Raw genomic sequence first — 20,419 nt, 5'->3', positions numbered from 1 at the left:
GAATTTCTTAATTAGATGTCATAGGACAACTCATAACTGATCAATACATCAGTGTGTCCCAAAAAACTAGTTTAGTATTGCTGTTCTTGAAGAGTATAAAATACAGTTATGAGCAATTTTTTTAAAAGCTACAGTATTTTCAACAAAAGTGTATTACTTACAAAAAGAGAAGCAGAGAATCATTAGCACAGTTAATAAAGTAAAATAAGCGTGTTATCAAAAAGCATTCAATAAAACTCAATATGATATATTTGAATATACATATGTGAAAATTGCCCTGGTATTTTAGTAGGGAAAACTTTCTTAATATTCTTAACCACTTCACATCAATTTTAGTTTTATGGAACTTGCCTTTTCAAAGATGTACCTATGGAATGCAAAGAAAAGAACCTACACTCTTTGTTGAGGGTGGCTGGGGAATTACCCTAATTGAATTAATAGTTAATATATGAGGATGGCAAATAATGATGAAAAGGAAATTTACACTCATCTAATCCAAACTAGCAAAGTGCAACTGTGTGTCAAATAGTTAAAATCAAGCTATTCTCATGACAGGAACTGACTACTTTCCCAAGGCAACCCAAGCCATTTTCAGACAACTCTAATTATTAGATTGTGTCAAATATCTGCCTCCTTAAACCTGCCCTTTAGACTCACACAGATCACATCTGATTCCTCTTTCACAAGATAGGAAAGCAAATATTTGCATAGAGTGACCCTATAAACCCTTCTCTCCACTCTGACCAATCTTGTCTCCTACGTAAACAGCCTCATTTCCTTGATGCATTCCCCATCACAGGGATTCAAATGCCCCAACCATCCTACTCCAATGTATGGATCCTTTCAAGGTGTGGCCCAGTGTTGAACACAATCTTTAAGCTGTCCTGTGATAACCTAAAAGGCTGCGGGCCTCTCTATCACGTGACTCACAGAGGACACTGTAGCTCCAGTAAACACTGCAGCCGGGCACCATCACACTGTTGATCAACATCAAGCACAAGTCAGCTGAGAGGGCTGTGCCAGCAACTGCTGTTATACAAGCACTCCATACATTAGATTCTAGAGTTTATTTACCTGAGACTTTGCATTTTCTGCGGTTAAACTTCCATCTGATTATATCTGGTCTCTTGTTCCACCTTAATTCTGATCCCAAGTCCCAAGTGTTCCACTCTATAGCTCTCTCTCTAGACACTGAATAATTTGAAAATCTGATCACACACCAACGTCATCATCCAAAGAAAAGGAGTAATTATTCAGCACTTAGCACAAAGCCTATCATATGAGTAGGAATTCAGTAACTGTTGAACAGATAAATGAGTCCATATACCCTTATTTAATCCTAAAACTTCAGTAGCGCATATCACCTTCACTTATTATGAGCCTATTCAATACCTGAGAGCTTAGATTATCAGTGATTTTCTCATTCCAAACCCTGTACTCTTTAAACAACTGCTCATTGCCTCTCCATATTCACTGGCAAAAGTATTGAATCAGACAAGGATGGAAGCAGAGGTACTGACAAGTCCCCCAGGATCATACTTATCCAATAGTCTACAATTTGAGTAAAGCCATTCAACTAGCAATAAGTTATCCACCCAGACTGTTCCAAATTTCTTCATGCTATACTCATTTAATAGTTTTTCGTTAATATAAATATACCTGATTATCCCCAATGCCATGTTAATGAATAAGAAATGTAAATAATTGATATGTTAAAAAGAGTTTGATATGGAAACAGCGATGCAAAGTTGACTGTTATAACTACTTAGTTTTTAAAAAAATCTGCAAATCAGTCTGTGAACAATATTTACATATTTAACATATGGTTTTGAGATGTGTTTACCACCGTCAGATACAATTATGCTCTGGAGAACTTTTCTGGTACTTCTAGGAATTTGGAACTTGTATGGTAATTTTCCTAACTCCAATGTTACTACAAACTGGCATTTTTTTCTCTCAGACATTAATACCCACTGGCAGTTTGTAAGGCAGTGCCTTTAAGCAGTCAGAAAATCCATCTTAACATTATAGATTCTTTAATATAAACCACAGTTAATTCACCACAAACACCAAAACACTGTTCTCTTACTATGTTCCTTCAGTAGCTACCTTAACTATGTAATTTATTTTGACTGTTCTCATCTCAAAATAAGAAAAAAAGAAAGACTACATCAAAAGGACCAGGTGAATAAATGACTGAAGCAAGAAGATTCAGAGTTTTAGCCTTTTCTCTCAGATACAAAAGCAAAACTTTTAGCATTCTCTCTCTCTCTTCTCGCCTGTGAAATGCTAGCTACATGTGAAAAGGAGTTAACAGATTGGTTCTTAACTTGAAATTTCAGTTCACAACACAGGCTTAAATACAAATATATGCCTTGCCGAGAACACACAGACCTAAAAAGTTAATAAATCAAGCAAATCCTAATGGCTGTACTCATCATCCCTGATTTCATGCAACAGAGCCCTCAAATAACCAGGGGATCTTAAATGCAAGCAATGTTACAACTCCATCTACTGGAGAAGTGCGGGTAACTGCGTCGATTTTTAATAAACGTATCTTTATGTGTGAGCCTTGTTAAGAACTAGTAGTGTCATGGATCTCCAGCTAAAAATACTTGAAAACACTAAGAAAACCTTACCTACATCTTTTCGTCCTGGTTTTTCAAAACGTCTGTCACCCCTAGAAAAGATAAAATAAGTTTCAAACAAGATTTGAGAATAATATATAGATTTCCCAGCCCTGACATCCACTTTTCTGTATTTCGTTAAAGCATTTCTTTCTTTTTCAAATTATCAAACAAATACACGGCTATTGCCTAAGATTTGGAAGATACAGAAAAGCATCAAGATAAAAACAAAAAATATCTGCCATCTCACCCACCAAAAAAGCTAGCTTCTACTGACCCAGAGATATTATTTTCTTAAATTAGATATATGCTTTATTTTAGATATATGCTATTCATAGTTTTATATACTGCTTTTAGAATGTGGTTTCCTACATCACTAAATATTTTCAAAATCATCCTAACTTTACTGGTTATATTGTATTCTACTGTGTAGCTATACCATTATATAAAAAACCACGCTGATTAAGCTGTCTGATTGTTTCCAATTATTTGATACTATAGATATCATCACAGTAGACATCTTTGTGTACACACCCCTGTGAAACTGCCCTCATTCATCTTGATAGACTTCATATAAAGTCACAAACAATATAGAGAAGATGCTTTAATAGCAACAAACAACAAAATGTCAATGCTTCCCACTGAATGCTAATCAAATAGCAACTCTAATTACTAAAAATCTATGTTGGCACTAACATATTAACCTATTTATCTAGAATGCTTCTTCCTCTAAATAATGAATACTTAAAAGCTTCTTACATAAAACTTGACATCAATAATTAACAGCATTAAAAAAAATGAAACCTTGTAATTGTACAAAGAGGCTTCTCTTCTGCAGAAAGCAGAAAGACATGAGTTTTTTACACCAAGAAACCTTTATACCAAGATGTGGATCCTTTAGTTACCTTTCCTCCCAGCTCTGCGACCTATGCATTTCTCTGCCACCTCCTCGACCAAACACACCCTCTACTTCATCAAAGCTTCTTTGGTAGAAACCACATTCACCTCTGCCTCTGCCTGAAAATAAGAAAAAAGAAAAAATGATAGTCAGGAGTCAACATCTGGCACACGTTTAACACCAAAGATTAATCTTTAAAGTTCTGTCTCTATACAAAGCAAGATGTCTATATTTAATCATTTAGCAGGGCCCAATGGATCTTTACCCGTGAGACCAACGACAGCAATGAAGTAGCTAGACCACAGCAGGGTGAAAGAAACAAGTTAGAAAGTCCCAGTCCTGAACAAGAAACAGTGTCAATATTAAGCTTTTTAATAAAAAGTTTAATAGTGAAATTCTAAGAAGATCAGTAAACCTTTACTCCAAATTAAACCTTTTATTGGATTATTTTCAACAAAAAGAGAAGATTTGGAGAGTTTGAGAAGAGCACAGATAAAGTACAAAAGCCAAGCACAAATGTTAAAATAACTTCTCTAACTCCAGAGAAAGGATAATTTAATAGGGCCAACTCTAAAATATCCATTTTGTGAACTGACTCCTTAAAGATATTCTACAGCAACCAAAGGCACTCCTGGCTCAGATCTTGAAGTAAGGAAAGCATCAGGACTCAATCTGAACCACAGAGCTGGTAAGAGTGTGTGGATGTAGGGATCTAGAACCTCTAGTGGGTCAAGTGTAAACTGGCCTTTACTGAAGGTAATCTGGTTAAACCTATCAAAATTTGACTCAACAACTGTAACTAGAATTTATCCTAACAGAAAGACTTGCACAAATATGCAAATACATATGTATGAAGATGTTCACTGCAATTAAAAAACCAGAAACAACCCACTCAAAAAAGGACTGGCTGAATAAATTCTGATAAAACAATTCAGTAGAATCCTATGAAGCCAGAGAAGATAAAGTACTGATGTTAAAAGAAATCTACATTATTCTGTTGAATGACAAAAGCATGCCAAAGAACAATACATATAAAAATGACTCCATTTATATAAATGATATAGCAGCATAGTTAGGGTCAGGAAGGATATACATCCAACTGCTGGCTCTAGGAGTAGAAGGCAGTATGCACTTTCAGCTTTATACTTTCCACACAGTGTGAGCATTTCCCAGCTAATGTGTACCACTTCTATCCAACACATAGGTTAGAAAATTAGAGGAGGGTGGTGGGAGTCTAGGGATCTATTTATATCTAGAGGAAATCTTAGGCATCATCCCTGGCTTCTCCAACAGTATAAAACCAGCCAAAGAAAAATGTGATGAATCTTGAATAAAAGCCTAAATGCATTCCAAAGCTAAATACGATTGAATTAAATAATTATTTCAACTATCCATGCAGTATTTCTACTTTTTGGTTAAAATTTATCAACAACTGACTCAGAATACAGTATACTTTTTTATGCCCTTATTATGAAATATGCAAATAATGCACAGAATTGTAGGTGGGTAATTTTAGGAACAATGGGTACTCTCTTAACTAGTCCAAGTATCTATTTCTTCATCTGTAAAATGGAAGTGAGGACTAGGGTTGAACTATAATTATCTTAAAGTTAGCTTCCAATTGAGTCAACTGAACTTTAAGTCAACTCCCAGTTTCAGTACTTATCTGCTTAGGAAATGTATACATTTTATTTAAGAGCCTAAAACAGTGTAATGCAAACTGTTATAAAACACTGCAGTGATCCCCTATAATGATGATTTAGGGTGAAAGAAAAAAAAGCCCCCTGTCCTTTTAGAGAAGAATTTTCTCAGGAAAACCATTAAGAACACAGCACCCTGAAAAAGTGCTTTATTCTGGAAACATGAATATAAAAAATAGCCTTCAGGTTGCCAGAAAAACAAGCAAACCACAGACAAAATATATTCTGCCAGTTATGACTAGTATGGGCACCGGTCCTCCTTATGGGACTGAAGCTTTCTAAGTGAGCACATAAAAAGAATCCGATTCTAGAGCAGTTGAGCATGTAAAACATAAGGAACAATCTTCAAAGTACAAGACCCATAATCATCTACAAATGCAGTTCTCATATAAGAAGGAGCAAGAGGGGCTGGCCCCGTGGCCGAGTGGTTAAGTTTGCGCGCTCCGCTGCAGGCGGCCCAGTGTTTCGTTGGTTCGAATCCTGGGCGCAGACACGGCACTGCTCATCAAACCACGCTGAGGCAGCGTCCCACATGCCACAACTAGAAGGACCCACAACGAAGAATATACAACTATGTACCAGGGGGCTTTGGGGAGAAAAAGGAAAAAATAAAAATCTTTACAAAAAAAAAAAAAAAGAAGGAGGAGCAAGAAATATGACATGATGAATCCTTCATAAGCTAAACTGAAGGACTGTCCTATTGCCTGAGATCTCACCCTATTCTTTTAGGGGATTAAACTCTACTTCCTTTTAATGATGATGAAGACAGTGGCAGACAGTCGTATGGATCTGCTTTGTTATTACACGTCTTAACCAGATAAAATAGAAAGATGACAATTTTATGTTGTTTCTTCATCCATTTATTTGTTTAAATTTTACTAGTTCATGATATTTAGAAGTCTGGAAATTAGTCGATTTCACATCAAAGTTTTCTCAAGTTGGAAAGAGCTAGGATAATCATCTAATGTTAGCTGTGCCCATGCAAGAGAAAAGCCACAATAACCATTATTTAACCAACAGGTTAAAATTAAGTAACAAGTGAAGAAAACAAAACCACAGATTAATGGTCTTACAAGACCATTAAAAAGAATCATGGTTGGAAAATGACGTTACACATATTTTTCACAAAGTTGGTTCATTCATTTGACTAGTTTCACGCCATTCTTTAACGTCAATGTTAATTAAGTCACTGCTTTCATCACATTATCTATCTTTTATACATGCCCTGTTTTAATGCTGAACATAAGAGTTCCATCCTATGTGATAATCCTACACTTAAAAAAAACCAGGAAGCCAGGAGAAATTCATCGAATCCTTCACTTGTTTCTTGATATGAAATTTTTTTTAAAGCCTATTTAGAGAGATTGGTTGGGATTTGCAACACACAAAGTCGGTGGTCACTTGAGGCACATAAAACAGCTAGCCTGTGGGCCATAGTTCTTGATTAATAAGCCCTCTCTATGACTTGCCCTGAAAAGCACTAGAAGCAAAGCTGCCTGGGTGTAACCTCTCCTTGCTGTCAGCCCACCAGAGGAAAACACAGGAAACATCCAAAGTGCCAGGCCAGAGCCATCACCACAATACCACCACACCACCACAAGGCAGATCTCAGACAAACTCTGGACAGATGGAACCTAACTGCACGTGGGAATCTGAAGGGCCTGTGGAGGTTTTGAAGCACACACACGCCTAAAGCTCACCACCCAGAGTTTCACTGCAGAGGTACTTCTTCTAAGTTTCATAGATGATTCTAGCAACTCCCTAGGTTAGAAACCACCATTCTAGAGACTGACAAATTCAGAAGAAAAAACACGTACAACTCGTTAATAGTACTTGGCCTACCAGTGGAGTTTTGGCTTCATTACTCACAACACCTGCACTCCCACATTCTGAACAGACTACTGAAAGAAACCTCTTCACAGGAATGAACAATTGAATACAGTCTCTATAAAGACCAGGTATAAATTACTCTATTCATAAGGCACAACTTTAAGGAAAAAGAATTTAGATGTTCCACACTCAGGATCCTGCCAATCTGGCTGGTGCAATACGTCTAGGCAATGGCCTCTGTCTTTGGAGACGCCCAATTCTTCCATTTCTAAAGCACCTCTTAAAAAAAATTACAAGGTATGTTTATACGAACGCTATGATTTAACCAACTTAGAGTAAATGCTCAAGTAAATGTTTATATTACGAACAACAAGAATTCCCTTATGTAACAGAAAATCAACGAACCCAAAACAGGGAGCAGCTATCAAAGAAAGAAGCAACATGGAAATAAGGATTATTCGTCTAAGACAAGACACACATCTATAAAACTATACGTTAAGTAAATGACTGCTGCATAATTATTTTTTGTTCTACCCCCTAAAATAGCCCTAGTACTGATGAGACAGGTTTTACTAAAGCCTCCCTCTGGCTGGGGACACTCTTGGCAGATGGCCTTATACAGAAACCCTGTGTCATGGACACCTGCAAGAACTTCGGTGCTGCTCCAGTAGCTAAGGCACTTCAGGAAGCTCTGGCTGTCAAAGTGTAAGGCTCCCTGGGGACAAGGAATATGGATAACGAAGATTTTCCAAAGTTAACTAGTACCATTTTGAATCCTTCACACTCAATCTCTATGCTAGAATTGCCTTCCTCTGCTCCAAATCAGGGACTGTAGAGAGGTACACTGAGAAATGGTTCAGAAAACAAATGTTCAGGACATTCAGTATGCAGTTAACATCAAAGAGCAGTTTTTTAAAAATCGAGTATTAAAACATTTTTAAAGTGATTTCCCTATCCTCCTCCTCCTCTGTTATTACTTTTTGCACATGAAAGCTCACCTCGCCCTCTTGAAGAACTTCGACCTCTAGGAGCCCCCACCACTGTTCCTCCTCCTCCTCGTCCTGTCAGTCTCAGGACAGCAGCACTATTTACAGACATGGAAAAGTTTCTCTGCCAAGAAAAAAGAAAAAAATGGATAAAACAGACAAAACGGCATGTTGCTTCTCCCCACATCCCAAGACTACATAAAATGGCATCTAGTTACTAATAGCAATGGGAAATCATAACTATAGACATACTAAGATGATCCAAAACCTGATTTTAGCCAAAAATCTCAAATTAACATTTCAGATCAACAAACACCGACAACCAACGCCTTATACTATGTTAGGTTTTGTGAAGAAATATTAAACAAACAAACTCTAAATGTTGTATGTATCCGGAAGCAGAAAGGGTAAATATGCATCATAACAGAGAAAACTTGGTAAAAGAGATCTGCTTTGAAAGGGTCCTTTAACTAGTGAAAAGTGGAAATAAGAGAGAGTCACAAAAAGGTCTGAATCAAGAGGAGCACGATAAACAGAAAAAACAATCATTTGTGCTTCATTCTGCTCACCAATGTGAATTAGCAACTTCGTGTAGTATTTGTTCATGACAGGAATCAGAAATCAGAAATGATGGGGAAGAGCCAAATAAGAATCTACATAAGACCCACCATCTTAATGGAACAGGGGAAGGAATGCTTGGAAAAAAACACCACCCCAATCACTCAGTCATTAGCCTGCACTTGTACCCACAGTCAATCTGGAATAGGATCAAGAACAAGATAGTAGTGGGTGGGCATCCTTCAAACACGAAAAGGAAGACTCGGAGGCCTGGGAGCCAAAAGTATGTTTAGTCACACTTCTGGATAAATGGAATATATAGGGCTTAGGAAACAGTAAAGCAAGAAGCAATTACAAAAATCTTGAAAAATGATCCATAAAGTACAAAACTCCTGGATATTTGAAGGAGAACTTCACAAGACGGTTTTAAACTCACAAAACTTGGAATATATCTTTACCTGAATACTTTCTAGACACTTAGATCCTAACAGACATTTGTGCAAAAGCGCAGAGAGGTGTGGTACAACACCTCTGTACAGGAAAATACAACTGGGGCCTGGCTGTAGCCAAGGGCCCTCCCGGCAGAAGGGCAAGAAGTGAGGCTTAAGAATTGGACTGAAAAGAATCCTGCATTTTTAACCAATATTTTACATACAAATTGTTTTCCACTGTAAAGTCCTGATTTGCTGTTTTGACCCAAAATCACCTGAAATGTGATGTCTATATCTCTTCTGAAGAAATTAACAACCAACTGGTTAAAAATTTCTACTTTCATTATTGAATTTCTTGTTTTAATATATTGGTTCATTTTCTCATTAACTGTCTCATTACCTGTCTTTTCACAATTTTATTCAATACAATTTATTCAGGTAAATTTTAGAAATTTATCAATGTAAATAAGTTTTCTTTAAGTTTTATAGGTGTATAATCATATAATCAAATAACTTCAAAACTGAAAACTTAGGATGTAATTGATTAACTAAAAATTAGAGGAAGATACCCAACTTGAAAACATTTATTTCAAACTATATTTTAATAAAACAATAAAAAACTGGTTGAAATAAATGCATTAACTAACCTTTTGTCAAAGAATACCCAGTGGAGTTATTGAAAAATGACTCTAAAAACACAATTAAGCAAGACTGAAGTCCAAAAATCTAGATTAATATATTCTAACATTGGAAAAACACAGGTAAGGGCTAATTGCATTATGTGTATGCCAGGATCCCATGTATTGAACACCTCACTACCAAACTATCACACGGGTGAAACTCAAAGGCACCCAGCTATAGGTTTTTCACTGGTAGTATAAAGAAATAGAACTGATTTTTGTGTGTTGATCCTGTACCCTACAACCGTGTTGAATTCATTTATTAGTGCTAATGGTTTTGTTGTGGATTCTTTAGGATTTTTTATATGTAAGCTGTTATCTACAAATAGAGACAGTTTTACTTCTTCCCTTCCAATTGGATGTCTTTTATTTCTTCTTCTCACCTAACTGCTCTGGCCAGAACTTCCAACACAATATTGGATATCAGTAGTGGAAGTAGGCATCCTTGTCTTGTTCCCGATCTTAGGAGAAAAGCTTTCAGTCTTTCACCATCGAGTATGTTATTAGCTGTGGGTTTTCATAAATGCCCTTAATCATACTGATGAAGTTCCTTTCTATTTCTAGTTCACTGAGCGTTTTAACACAAGAGGGTACTGAATTTTGTCAACTGCTTGTTCTGCGTCAATTGAGATGATCAAGTGGTTTTTTTCCTTTGTTCTATTAATATGGTATATTACACTGATTTTCTTACGTTGCACCATCCTTGCATTCTGGGGATAAATCCCACTTGGTCATGGTGTATAATTCTTTCAATATACTGTTGGATTCAATCTGTACTGGTATATTTTAACAACTAAAGATATACAAACAAAACAGACTACAATAAAACATAATGTTAATAAATAATTATCTCTACACAGTGAGTTTAGGGGTGAGATTTTCTTCTTTATACTCTTCTGTATTTTCTACAATGAATACGAATACCTTTTATAATAAAAAGTATTTTATTTATTTTAAAGAATACATAAAGAAATCGTAAAAGTAACATGAAAGACAATTCAGTAGAATAGGTAAAGGACGTGGGCAAATCAAAAACCATAATAGGCCATAAGCATTTGAAAAGATGCTCAACCTCATTAGTAACTAGTGAAATACAAATCAAAAACAATTATCAAAGCCATCACTTAGGCCAAAATTTAAAAACCAAGAGTTGGAGGGTTGAGTAAAAATGAGACCTCTCATATACTGCTAGTGAGAGTGCAAAACTGGCAAGTCAATACAAAAACTAATGTGGTAATACCCAGTAATGTTTTTAAAAAATGCGAAGAACCAAAACCCAACAATTCCACTTTTATAACATGTTATAAGAATGCTTAGTGCAGTATAATCTGTAATAGTAAAAAGTGAAAACTTAAATATCCAACCAGAAGAGACTGGAAAAAAAACTGTAGATTTTCTCACATATGGAATACTACACAGCAGAGATGAACAAATTAAAGCTATGTGTATCAACACAGATAAACCTAAAAATCATTATTAAAAGAAAAAAGCAAGCTGCAGAATAAAAACTATGCCACATAATAAAAGCATGCTATCTTCAACACAAAATTTATTGCCCTATAAAATAAGACATTTATGGCATACCAATACACAAACATGTAATGAAAATATTAAGACATGAAAGAGAAAAGTAATCCAATTGATAGTAAGGAAAGGAAGAAAGGGGTACACGCCAGGCAGTGTCAACTGTATGAGAAATCTCATTTCTTAAAACAAAAAAAGACACACAAATATATCATAATTGTAAGATTTGATATATCTGAATAGTAAATATACTGGTGTTTATAATACTATTTTCTATACTTGTCTATTTAAAATAATTCATAATAAAAATATTTTTAAGAAAAATTAAACCAAAATACAGCCAGATAACAGTTTTTTTGAAAAAGAAATTTGTCAATTTTGTGGGTAATCACTAGAGACAGGATCCTTTCTTTCCTGTGTACTCTTCACAGCAATAAACACCTTCTGGTTAATGAAAATATCTGCTGATAACCATAGATGATAGTGGATTTCATGAATAAATACAGAAGTAGTCTGATTTAGAAGAAACTATAAACAAATAAAAATTGCTTACGAAAATGTGCTGAAAATCATCAAGGGTTAATATCACCCCTTTCTTAGAACTTAACATAATTCTAATAGTTTGTTTTTTTTTTTGAGGAAGACTAGCCCTGAGCTAACATCTGCTGCCAATCCTCCTCTTTTTGCTGAGGAAGATTGGCCCTGACCTAACATCCATGCCCACCTTCCTCTATTTTATATGTGAACGCCTGCCACAGCATGGCATGATAAGTGGTGCATATGTCCATGCCCTGGATCCGAAACAGCAAACCTCAGGCTGCTGAAGCAGAGTCCATGAGCTTAACTGTTGCACCACCCAGCAGAGTTCTTTTAATAAACTTTTCTTTCTTCATAGAGTGACTTCCTCATGCAAAATACGGTAAGTGTAGAGGAAACATCCAGAGTTGTCAGAAAAAGTAATGATGAAAACAGATAGTGGTGACAGTTATACAACTCTGTGAATATACTAAAAAACAGTGAATTGCATGCTTTAAAAGCGTAAATTTTATGGCATGTGAATTACGTCTCAATAAAGTTGTTTTTTTAAAAAAAAATAGTGATGATGATTCTCCAAAGTGACATTCCAGCATTCCGACAAAGCTCTTATTTTTCCATTTTAATACAATCACAATTTATTATTTATCTTTGGACATAGTGAACCAGAAAAGGACAACACAAAATCTGCTACTTTCCAGCCCAAAAATCTAACTTTCTCACACTATCATAAAAACAACTGGTGACAGAAGAGCACATTCTTAACCACATCTTCAGCTCAAGCTCTACATCATCCTTTAGTGGCAGAACGCATTGGTGAGAATTCAGGTCGCCAACTACTTCTGAAAAGACCCCCTTCCCCCAAAATAACTCTTTCTCTCCAGTCAAATAAGTTACAAGGGATGGTTCACATAGTCCTTAAGGACCCAGACACGTTCATCACTACATAACACTCAACAGTTTCAGATCTAAAGCAGAGTCGAATCAGCTGAGAGAGAGGCATCCACATAGTAAGAAAGAGAAGAAAGCAGACCTGTGGGGATACAGAATACTCCTTAGGGCCTACGTATTGGGGCCTACGTAGGAATAGCTTTCCATTTTCATGCCTCAGTGGGAAGGAACAAGGGTTTGACCTGGGGCTCAAAGCTAGGCACAAACCTGTTCTTCTTCTGTAAAGGGTACAAGAGCCAACGGTGGCAGGGGCTCCTCCTGTAGGATAGGCAGAAATTCTTTATCGAGAAGATCTGAAGGTATCTGTGTGACCAAACACAAGACCATCAGATTGATGCTATCCCTCCAATTACAAGAAGAGAAACACTCTTCTGTCTATCTGATGCTGATTATCATAAATACGTTATAAATATGTAGCTTATTCAGCCAATTAACTTCAGTGGTACTTACACATTCTGAGAGGGTCAAATAACAACCACCCCAGTCACCCTCCCTGTCCTCACATCAGACTACCATTTTCGGATCTGATACATAGCACTAACTCTGGTATTCTACAGGGCACAGTCGAAGAGTAAAGATCACCACATTTAACTCTACATAGAGGTGGTGAGGAGAGTTTTATAAGAAATTTTATCTGTCCTTCATTAAAATCTGAGATTCTGAATCCATTAATAAAATTAAAGAGTATATTTAAAAAATAGAAAATATTTCTCACTAGTCACATAATAAAAGCATACTTTACACTGTTTGAGTTTTAATCATTTATAAGTGACACAAATATAACATCACATTTAACATCCTCACTCCACTAAAATTTTTATATTTAACTCAAAAAGGGAAAGAACAAGAGAAGCAGCAACTCTTCTCACTCCTCACTCCTAGGTAGAAAGAATGAGAGGTGCGATAAAGAAAGGAGAAATTCTTCCTGTCTCAGCCATCAAGCTGGGATAGAGAGACATGAAAGAGGTAGAGAGGAAATTAGCTGACAAAGTATTAAGCGCTGACTATTCTGTTTCCATGAAGCTTTCTACTCCTGTAATGAAATCTCAGGTCTTCTCTAAAATATACAGAGTACACTATACTTAGAAAAGCCTCTCTTAACTACTGCAGGTTTCAAAGCAGGAAAAAAGGTAAGATAGAGAGAAAAACCATGGGTAGTTCATATACCAATACATCACTGCACATACCCTGAAATCTTATTCATAATTCTGAACTCGTTCCTACTTTCTTACCTTGTTGTCTTTAAGGAAAAGTGCTAACATTTCTTCTCTGCCATAACGATAGTCTGCTAATTTATACTTCGGCAATGCGGGAGACAGAGGAGGGGATGTAATGCTCCCACCACTGGACAGAGCTCGGAGCCTAGAACAGGAAAGAGACAGAATATAAAAATGTAGCGTCAAATATTGTGGCACTATGGACTTTCTATTTTTATATAATATACTATAAAAATCTTCACTTTAGTTCTTTAAAAGAACAGAAAGAGGGGGTGGCCCGGTGGCACAGCGGTTAAGAGCACACGTTCCACTTTGGCGGCCCGGGGTTCGCTGGTTCGGATCCTGGGTGTGGACATGGCACCACTTGGCAAGCCATGCTGTGGTAAGCATCCCACATATAAAGTAGAGGAAGATGGGCATGGATGTTAGCTCAGGGCCAGTCTTCCTCAGCAAAAAGAGGAGGATTGGCAGCAGTTAGCTCAGGGCTAATCTTCCTCAAAAAAAAAGAAAAGAAAAAGAAGAAAAAGAAAAATACAGAAGCTTATAAAAAGATACTTTTATATAATACATATAAACCTTCAAATAGGTTTATACTGTTTAAGAACACATAAAAAAACATAGTAAAAGCATAGAAACAAACATGAATTGGCAAATACAAAATTCAGGATAAGTTTGTATCTGCAAAGGGAAGGAGAGTATAAAGGGTGCTTTTATTATTCCTACAATGTTTTTTGCAGCTTGGTGCTGCATACATGGATGTTCATTACAATTTATACTTTTATATGCCTGCAATATTTCATAATCCATTTAATGAAAGCAATTAATGATCAGTTTAGAGAATCAGAAAATGTAGTCAAGAGTGAAGTACAAACAGAAAAAATACAAAAGCTGTATTTACTGCTAAGAAGAAAAAAACATATATATACTCTAAGCTGGTAATAGCAGTTCTCTCTAACAAATGGAACTGGGGAACTTCTTGTTTAATTTTATAAGATGTTTTTATTAAAAAAAGATGGGGGTGGGGACCTCAGCAAAAAATGGCAAGAGTAAGATCCTACTGCAACACTGTGTTCAACAGCAAGTGGGAAAACTACTTTCGGGAGTAGTTGATATCTGCGGGCTGCCCGAAGTCTATAAGTAAGAGATACGAAGGGTAAAAGGGACCACGGTGCTTTAATGCAGCAGTTCTGCCCAAAGGAAAATTCCACAGAAGCATTAAACTATACCCCCCAAATTGCTAAGTTTTACTCACAAAAGCAAAAAAGAGGGGAATGATCTACTAATCACACATTAAAAAATAAAAAGGCCAAGCACAGTAAATACTTGCATAGTATTCAAAAATGGCAGAAAAAATAGTATATGCATAATAAATATAAAAATGCGTTTACATGAAGAAAGTAATACAAAAAAAATATGTATTAGTAAAGTGAGGCTGCAGGGGTTTTTTTCAATGTTTCTACCTACTGTCTCCACTTATTTCTTTTTAACATTACACACATTTTGAACATAAATAAAAGTACCAAGAACATAACGAACTCCAGTGTACCAAACACCCAGCCTCCAACCCAATAATCCATGGCCAACCCTGCTCCTGCTACCGCCCCATCAAACCCTCCACTTATATTATTTTGAAGGAAATCTTTGGCATTGAAGATTTTTTGAAAGTAATTATTTTATCTTTGAAGTAAAGTTATTTCATCTGTAAAAATTTCAAAATGTTATCTCTAAAGGATAAGGATTTTTTTTAAGTCTGGATTTCGCTGATTTTCTCTGTGATACAGGTTAACACGTCTCTCAGTTCTCTGCATTTCTCATAAATTGGTGACTGGATGTCAAGACCTGATCAGATTTGGCAAGATTTCCACGTGGTGATGCGTATCCACCAGAAGGCACAGACTGCCCGGTTGATTTTATGAGGCTGGCAGTCCCTGAAGACCGATGTTTAGATCCCCAAGTTCACTATGGTTTCAGGGTGACTTTATTCTATCATCCCTTCTTTATTTATTAGCTGGATTATTTCTACAAAGAGAAACTTCCCTCTTATAATATTTGGTATTGTTACCCAATAGTGTAGTTCATATAGGAAAGGAAAGAAAAAAGTCTTTATTCTTTCTTATTTATCAGTTTTCAAAATAATGACTTGCATCCTCCAACGGTAACAAATTATTTTTCATTAGTGTATTTCAATTCACTGCAATTATTCTTCACAATGCTCAAACTGTCTCATCTTCGAACAGTGAGAGACTCTTCAGGTTGACTCCTGGGTCCTTTTGACACAACCCTAGTAGTCTTTAACAGCTTCTTTTCTATCTGGTATGTCAAAATGTTCCAGGCTCAGCTTGTATTATTTCTTGCCTCAGACCCAGAAGCAACCATTTCTCCAGGGAGCCTGAGTCTCTTTAGTATATATAAAGACCACAATCTTTGTATATACACAATCTTTAGTATATATAAAGACCACGGTGCTAGGTGTGCTCATTGCTACTGGGTTGGTCTTTTGTCTTCTTTCCAATTATTCTCAGACTTAGAGGTCATTTAGTCCAACTCCTATAAAACAAGTTAAAAACTACGTAAGAAAACAACATGCCCACAAAGGAGCAATCCTTCTACCACTGAAGGACCTTCCAAGAAACTGCTTTCCACCAAATTCATGTAAAGTTGGACTCTTTCCAACTTTTTCTTTGAAAAAGTGGAACTAATATCCACTGAGAACCAAGACTTGGAATTTTACATACACATTACTTCATTTAATCTCATTTAAGCTTCACAACAACTCCAATAAAACAGATGAGAAAAATGAAACCGAGGGTTAAACAACTTGCCCACAGTCACAGCCAGCAGAACAAAGATTCAAACCTGGATTTTTACGACTAAAAAGACCAAGATCTTTCCAACAATGAGGTCTCAACTTTTTATTTAAAATGGCCAATGATTATTCTGCCAAACATTAGTTGTAAAATATACGTACATATTTTTACAAATTATTTTAAGATATTTTTCTTATACTGACCCAACATGCTCCCCAATAGTTTCTACCACTAGAGGGCTCATCTAAGCCCTCTTTCAAGTGAACATCATTCCAGTATCGGCAAATAGAAACCAGAGACTTTAGCCTCCTCATGGCTCAACATCCCTACTTTCTTCCTCCGTTCCTCACGAGTTTCAAATCCACTCACCATTCTGGGTCCCTTCCAGTGAACCCTCCTCAAAGGCTTTCCAATGTTAGGGACAGAACACTTCTTACAGGCACCAAACCTATTAAGAGTAACATGACCAGAGTGCATTTTCAAGAGGTTCCTCCAGCTACTGTAAAGAGAACAGGCCAAGGCAAGCTGAGAGTAATTCAAACTAAGAGAAGACGGCAGCCTGAATTAGGATAGTGGTTGTGCTCTACTCAATAATCAACAAATCCTATTCCAAGTCCCTCTTCACCTACAGATATTTGGGTAATAGCCCTCCCTAAAAGCCCACCACTGATTTTTACCGCCTCTAAGATCTCGCTCCATACAACCGTCTCTCACAGAAACTCAATCCCTATTTGCTTTCCTCTCAAGTCTCTAAATACTGTATCTAAGAGTGGTTTAAAACTCCTTTGATGCAGCATCCTCCTCCAGCTATGTGCAGTGCTCATCTTTCCTCTTCATTTCAGAAATGTCTCCATGTCCTCACTTCCCAGTCACTCCAAAAGCCAATGCAACCTGGCTTCTCCCCTACTGCTCCTCTGGTCTAGCAAAGTTCATCAATAAGCACAACACTACATCCAAGGGAAAATTGTCTATTCTTATTCCTTCATCTTCCTGGCCACACTGAGATCTGTTTAACACAGAAGGCCCAGTGGGGCTTCTAAAACCCCACGATAGCCCAAAATCTTCACTTGTTAACTACTGTCCAAAATCCAAACTTCAGCTTATAAAAGCAATTTAGAATGTCAATGTAGACATATGAAGGTGTGGGAATCAAACAGTACTTCTGTGTAAGCTCATGATTCTCAATTCCATATTGACCTCTCCCCTAAAGAGTCAAGCTTTCATACAATGCCAAAAACCCTACTCATCAGCTTATTCATCCCAACCCCCTTCATCACCTGTACAGTCATGCATCACTTAATGACAGGATATGTCCTGAGAAATGTGTTAGGGGATTTCCTCGTTGTGCGAACATCAGAGTGTACTTACACAAACCTAGATGGTTGAACCTACTACACACCTAGGCTATATGGTACTAATCTCATGGGACCACTGTTGTACATGCAGCCCATTATTGACCGAAACGTCGTTATACAGCACATGACTGTATTCCCAAAGGCAGGTGAGGATACCATCATCTACTCAGCCACTGGATTAAGAGTCTAGGAATCATCCTTTACTCCTCACTTTCTACCATCTGCCATACCCAATTACTATGTCCCACCAGTGTTAAATTCTAAATCTCTCAAGCCATGCCCTGATCGACTATTTCCTACCTGTACTGCTGCAACAGCATCCTAAAGGATCTAACTAGTCATAGTCCATCCTCCACACTACAAGTTGTTCATTTCAAATGCAAATCTGAATAAAATGCTCCCTTGTTAACAATTCTTCACTGGCATACCATAATCAAATAAAATCAAAGCTTCTTAACATAGAAGGGCCATCTCCAAGCTCATCTCTCCCACACTTCACATTACAGTAAAGGCAAACCTCTTGGAGTCCCTCTCTTAAACCTGCAGTTTCTTGCCCCCTTGTCTTTACACATGCCCTTTCTGCTGTTAGGAATATTTTTTCTAAGCATTTTCACCGGCAGGGATGGCGGGACTGCTGGGGAGAAGAGAGGTTAAGTGCAAAGGATGAGATGGAAGAGAAGAGAGACAAAATGAGGGAGATGGGAGACCAGAAAGCGAGCAAAAGGGAGAAAAGGAGAGAGATCTAGATTCTCGGGGCCTTGGCTAGACACAAGTACCTGCCTAGCCTTCATAGGACTAACTGCCGAGTGGAAGAAAAAGCTCATCAACTCAATAGTCATACAAATGGACATATAGCTATCGAAGGATTCTAGAGAAAACTTGATCCAATCTACATTTTAAGATTACTCTGGCTGCTGTGGGGAGAATAATTAGAAGGAAAGTTAAGAATGGAAGCCAGGAAACATCAGGAGGCCACTGCTCCAACAGTTTATGTCAGAGACAGTCATGGCTTACACTAGGGTAGCGGCAATGAAAATGGAGAGAAATGAACATATTCAAGAGATTTTGGAGATGAAATTGATACAACATTGTGATGGATTATGCAGGGACAGAGAAGTAAAAGAAAATATCTCAGATAACTCCTAGACTTTTGGCTTGAGTGAACGGGCACACTGTGATATTAAGATGAAATAAAAAGGGCAAAACTCATGAGCTCAGTTTTGGAAAAGTATGAAGGATAAGAAACCTACAGGCATCAAATAAGCAGCTGAATATCCTTTATTTGCATTATACTTCCTTTACAGCACTGACATTATAGTGAAATTATTTAGTGTCAGCTTCTCCACTAAATAATTCAAAAGTAGGTACCATGTCCTTTTCTTCTTGTTGCCTAATGGCATCTAACTCAAGACACAAAACATACGAGGCACTTGATAAAATGTTTTCTAAATGAATCTTAATATTCTCTTCTAAAATACACCCTTGGATAACACCTAATTTACTATCCCTTCAGATCACATAGACATCTTTTACTCTTTCTGAAAACTGGGACTATTAATGCATTCCCTCCTCCAGAACATCTCTCATTTTCCCCACAACTCCATAAAGATTATGGCTAGTAACCTAACCATCTCAGACTTGCATTCTCTTGCCCCGATTTCCCTCCCATAAGGTTTGAATGCCTTCATTCAACATTTACTAAATGCCTACGTGCAGCACACTAAGTTAAACATCAGGCTCACCAAAACTGAGAAATACAGTGCCTTTCTTAATGCAATTGGTTCTTTTCTGAGTAAGGTAAACACATAAAGAGACACACCACAAAGTCATGACTACTTTACCATAGGTATATGCAAAGTGCTTCAGGAGAAACAGAAGTGCCTCACCCTTTTTTGAAAGGAGAGACCTGGGAAAACTTCCTAAGGCCACTGAGACGAAACAGAGGAAGCTCCAAAGGAGGTTCCTTGGCTCCTGCCCCACAAAGCCAGGTAACTGGCTGCAATTATTCCCCTATAATAAATTCCTTTATTATCTAGATTTTTCTAAAATTTTTGATCCTCAAAATGAAAAAAATAAATAAAACAAGTATAATGAATTTGTTTTGTTTTTAAAATGTCTTGAGGTATACATACAAACATCTGCAAAGAAAAAAGAATAGGGGGAAACAAACAAAAAGTTAGCAGTGGTTCTTTGGGTAGCACAACTAAGTGTAACTTAGATCTTTTCTTTTTATACTGTTGTTTCCTCCAAGGTTTTCTGGAATGAGCTTGACTTATTTTGTTACTGGGACTACCAACAAAAAATTCTAAAAAAGCTAAATC

General features: G+C 36.9%; 1 protein-coding gene across 5 annotated transcripts in view; it reads right to left on the bottom strand.

Moving 5' to 3' along the window:
* Nucleotides 1-20,419, bottom strand: part of GIGYF2 (GRB10 interacting GYF protein 2) — a 132,573-nt gene that overhangs the window by 76,083 nt on the left and 36,071 nt on the right. For all 5 annotated transcript variants that reach the window (XM_070618636.1, XM_070618637.1, XM_070618638.1 and 2 more), the window contains 5 exons: nucleotides 13,952-14,081; nucleotides 12,927-13,022; nucleotides 8,054-8,165; nucleotides 3,533-3,644; nucleotides 2,640-2,680 (listed from right to left, as the gene is read on the bottom strand). In XM_070618636.1, coding sequence (XP_070474737.1) covers nucleotides 2,640-2,680; nucleotides 3,533-3,644; nucleotides 8,054-8,165; nucleotides 12,927-13,022; nucleotides 13,952-14,081 — 491 coding nt within the window. The remainder of the gene's footprint in view (nucleotides 1-2,639; nucleotides 2,681-3,532; nucleotides 3,645-8,053; nucleotides 8,166-12,926; nucleotides 13,023-13,951; nucleotides 14,082-20,419) is intronic.

The sequence above is a fragment of the Equus przewalskii genome, chromosome 5 (assembly GCF_037783145.1).
Source record: "Equus przewalskii isolate Varuska chromosome 5, EquPr2, whole genome shotgun sequence".
In the NCBI taxonomy this organism is placed as follows: Eukaryota; Metazoa; Chordata; class Mammalia; order Perissodactyla; family Equidae; genus Equus; species Equus przewalskii.
This window is presented reverse-complemented; position numbering and strand designations above follow the sequence as displayed.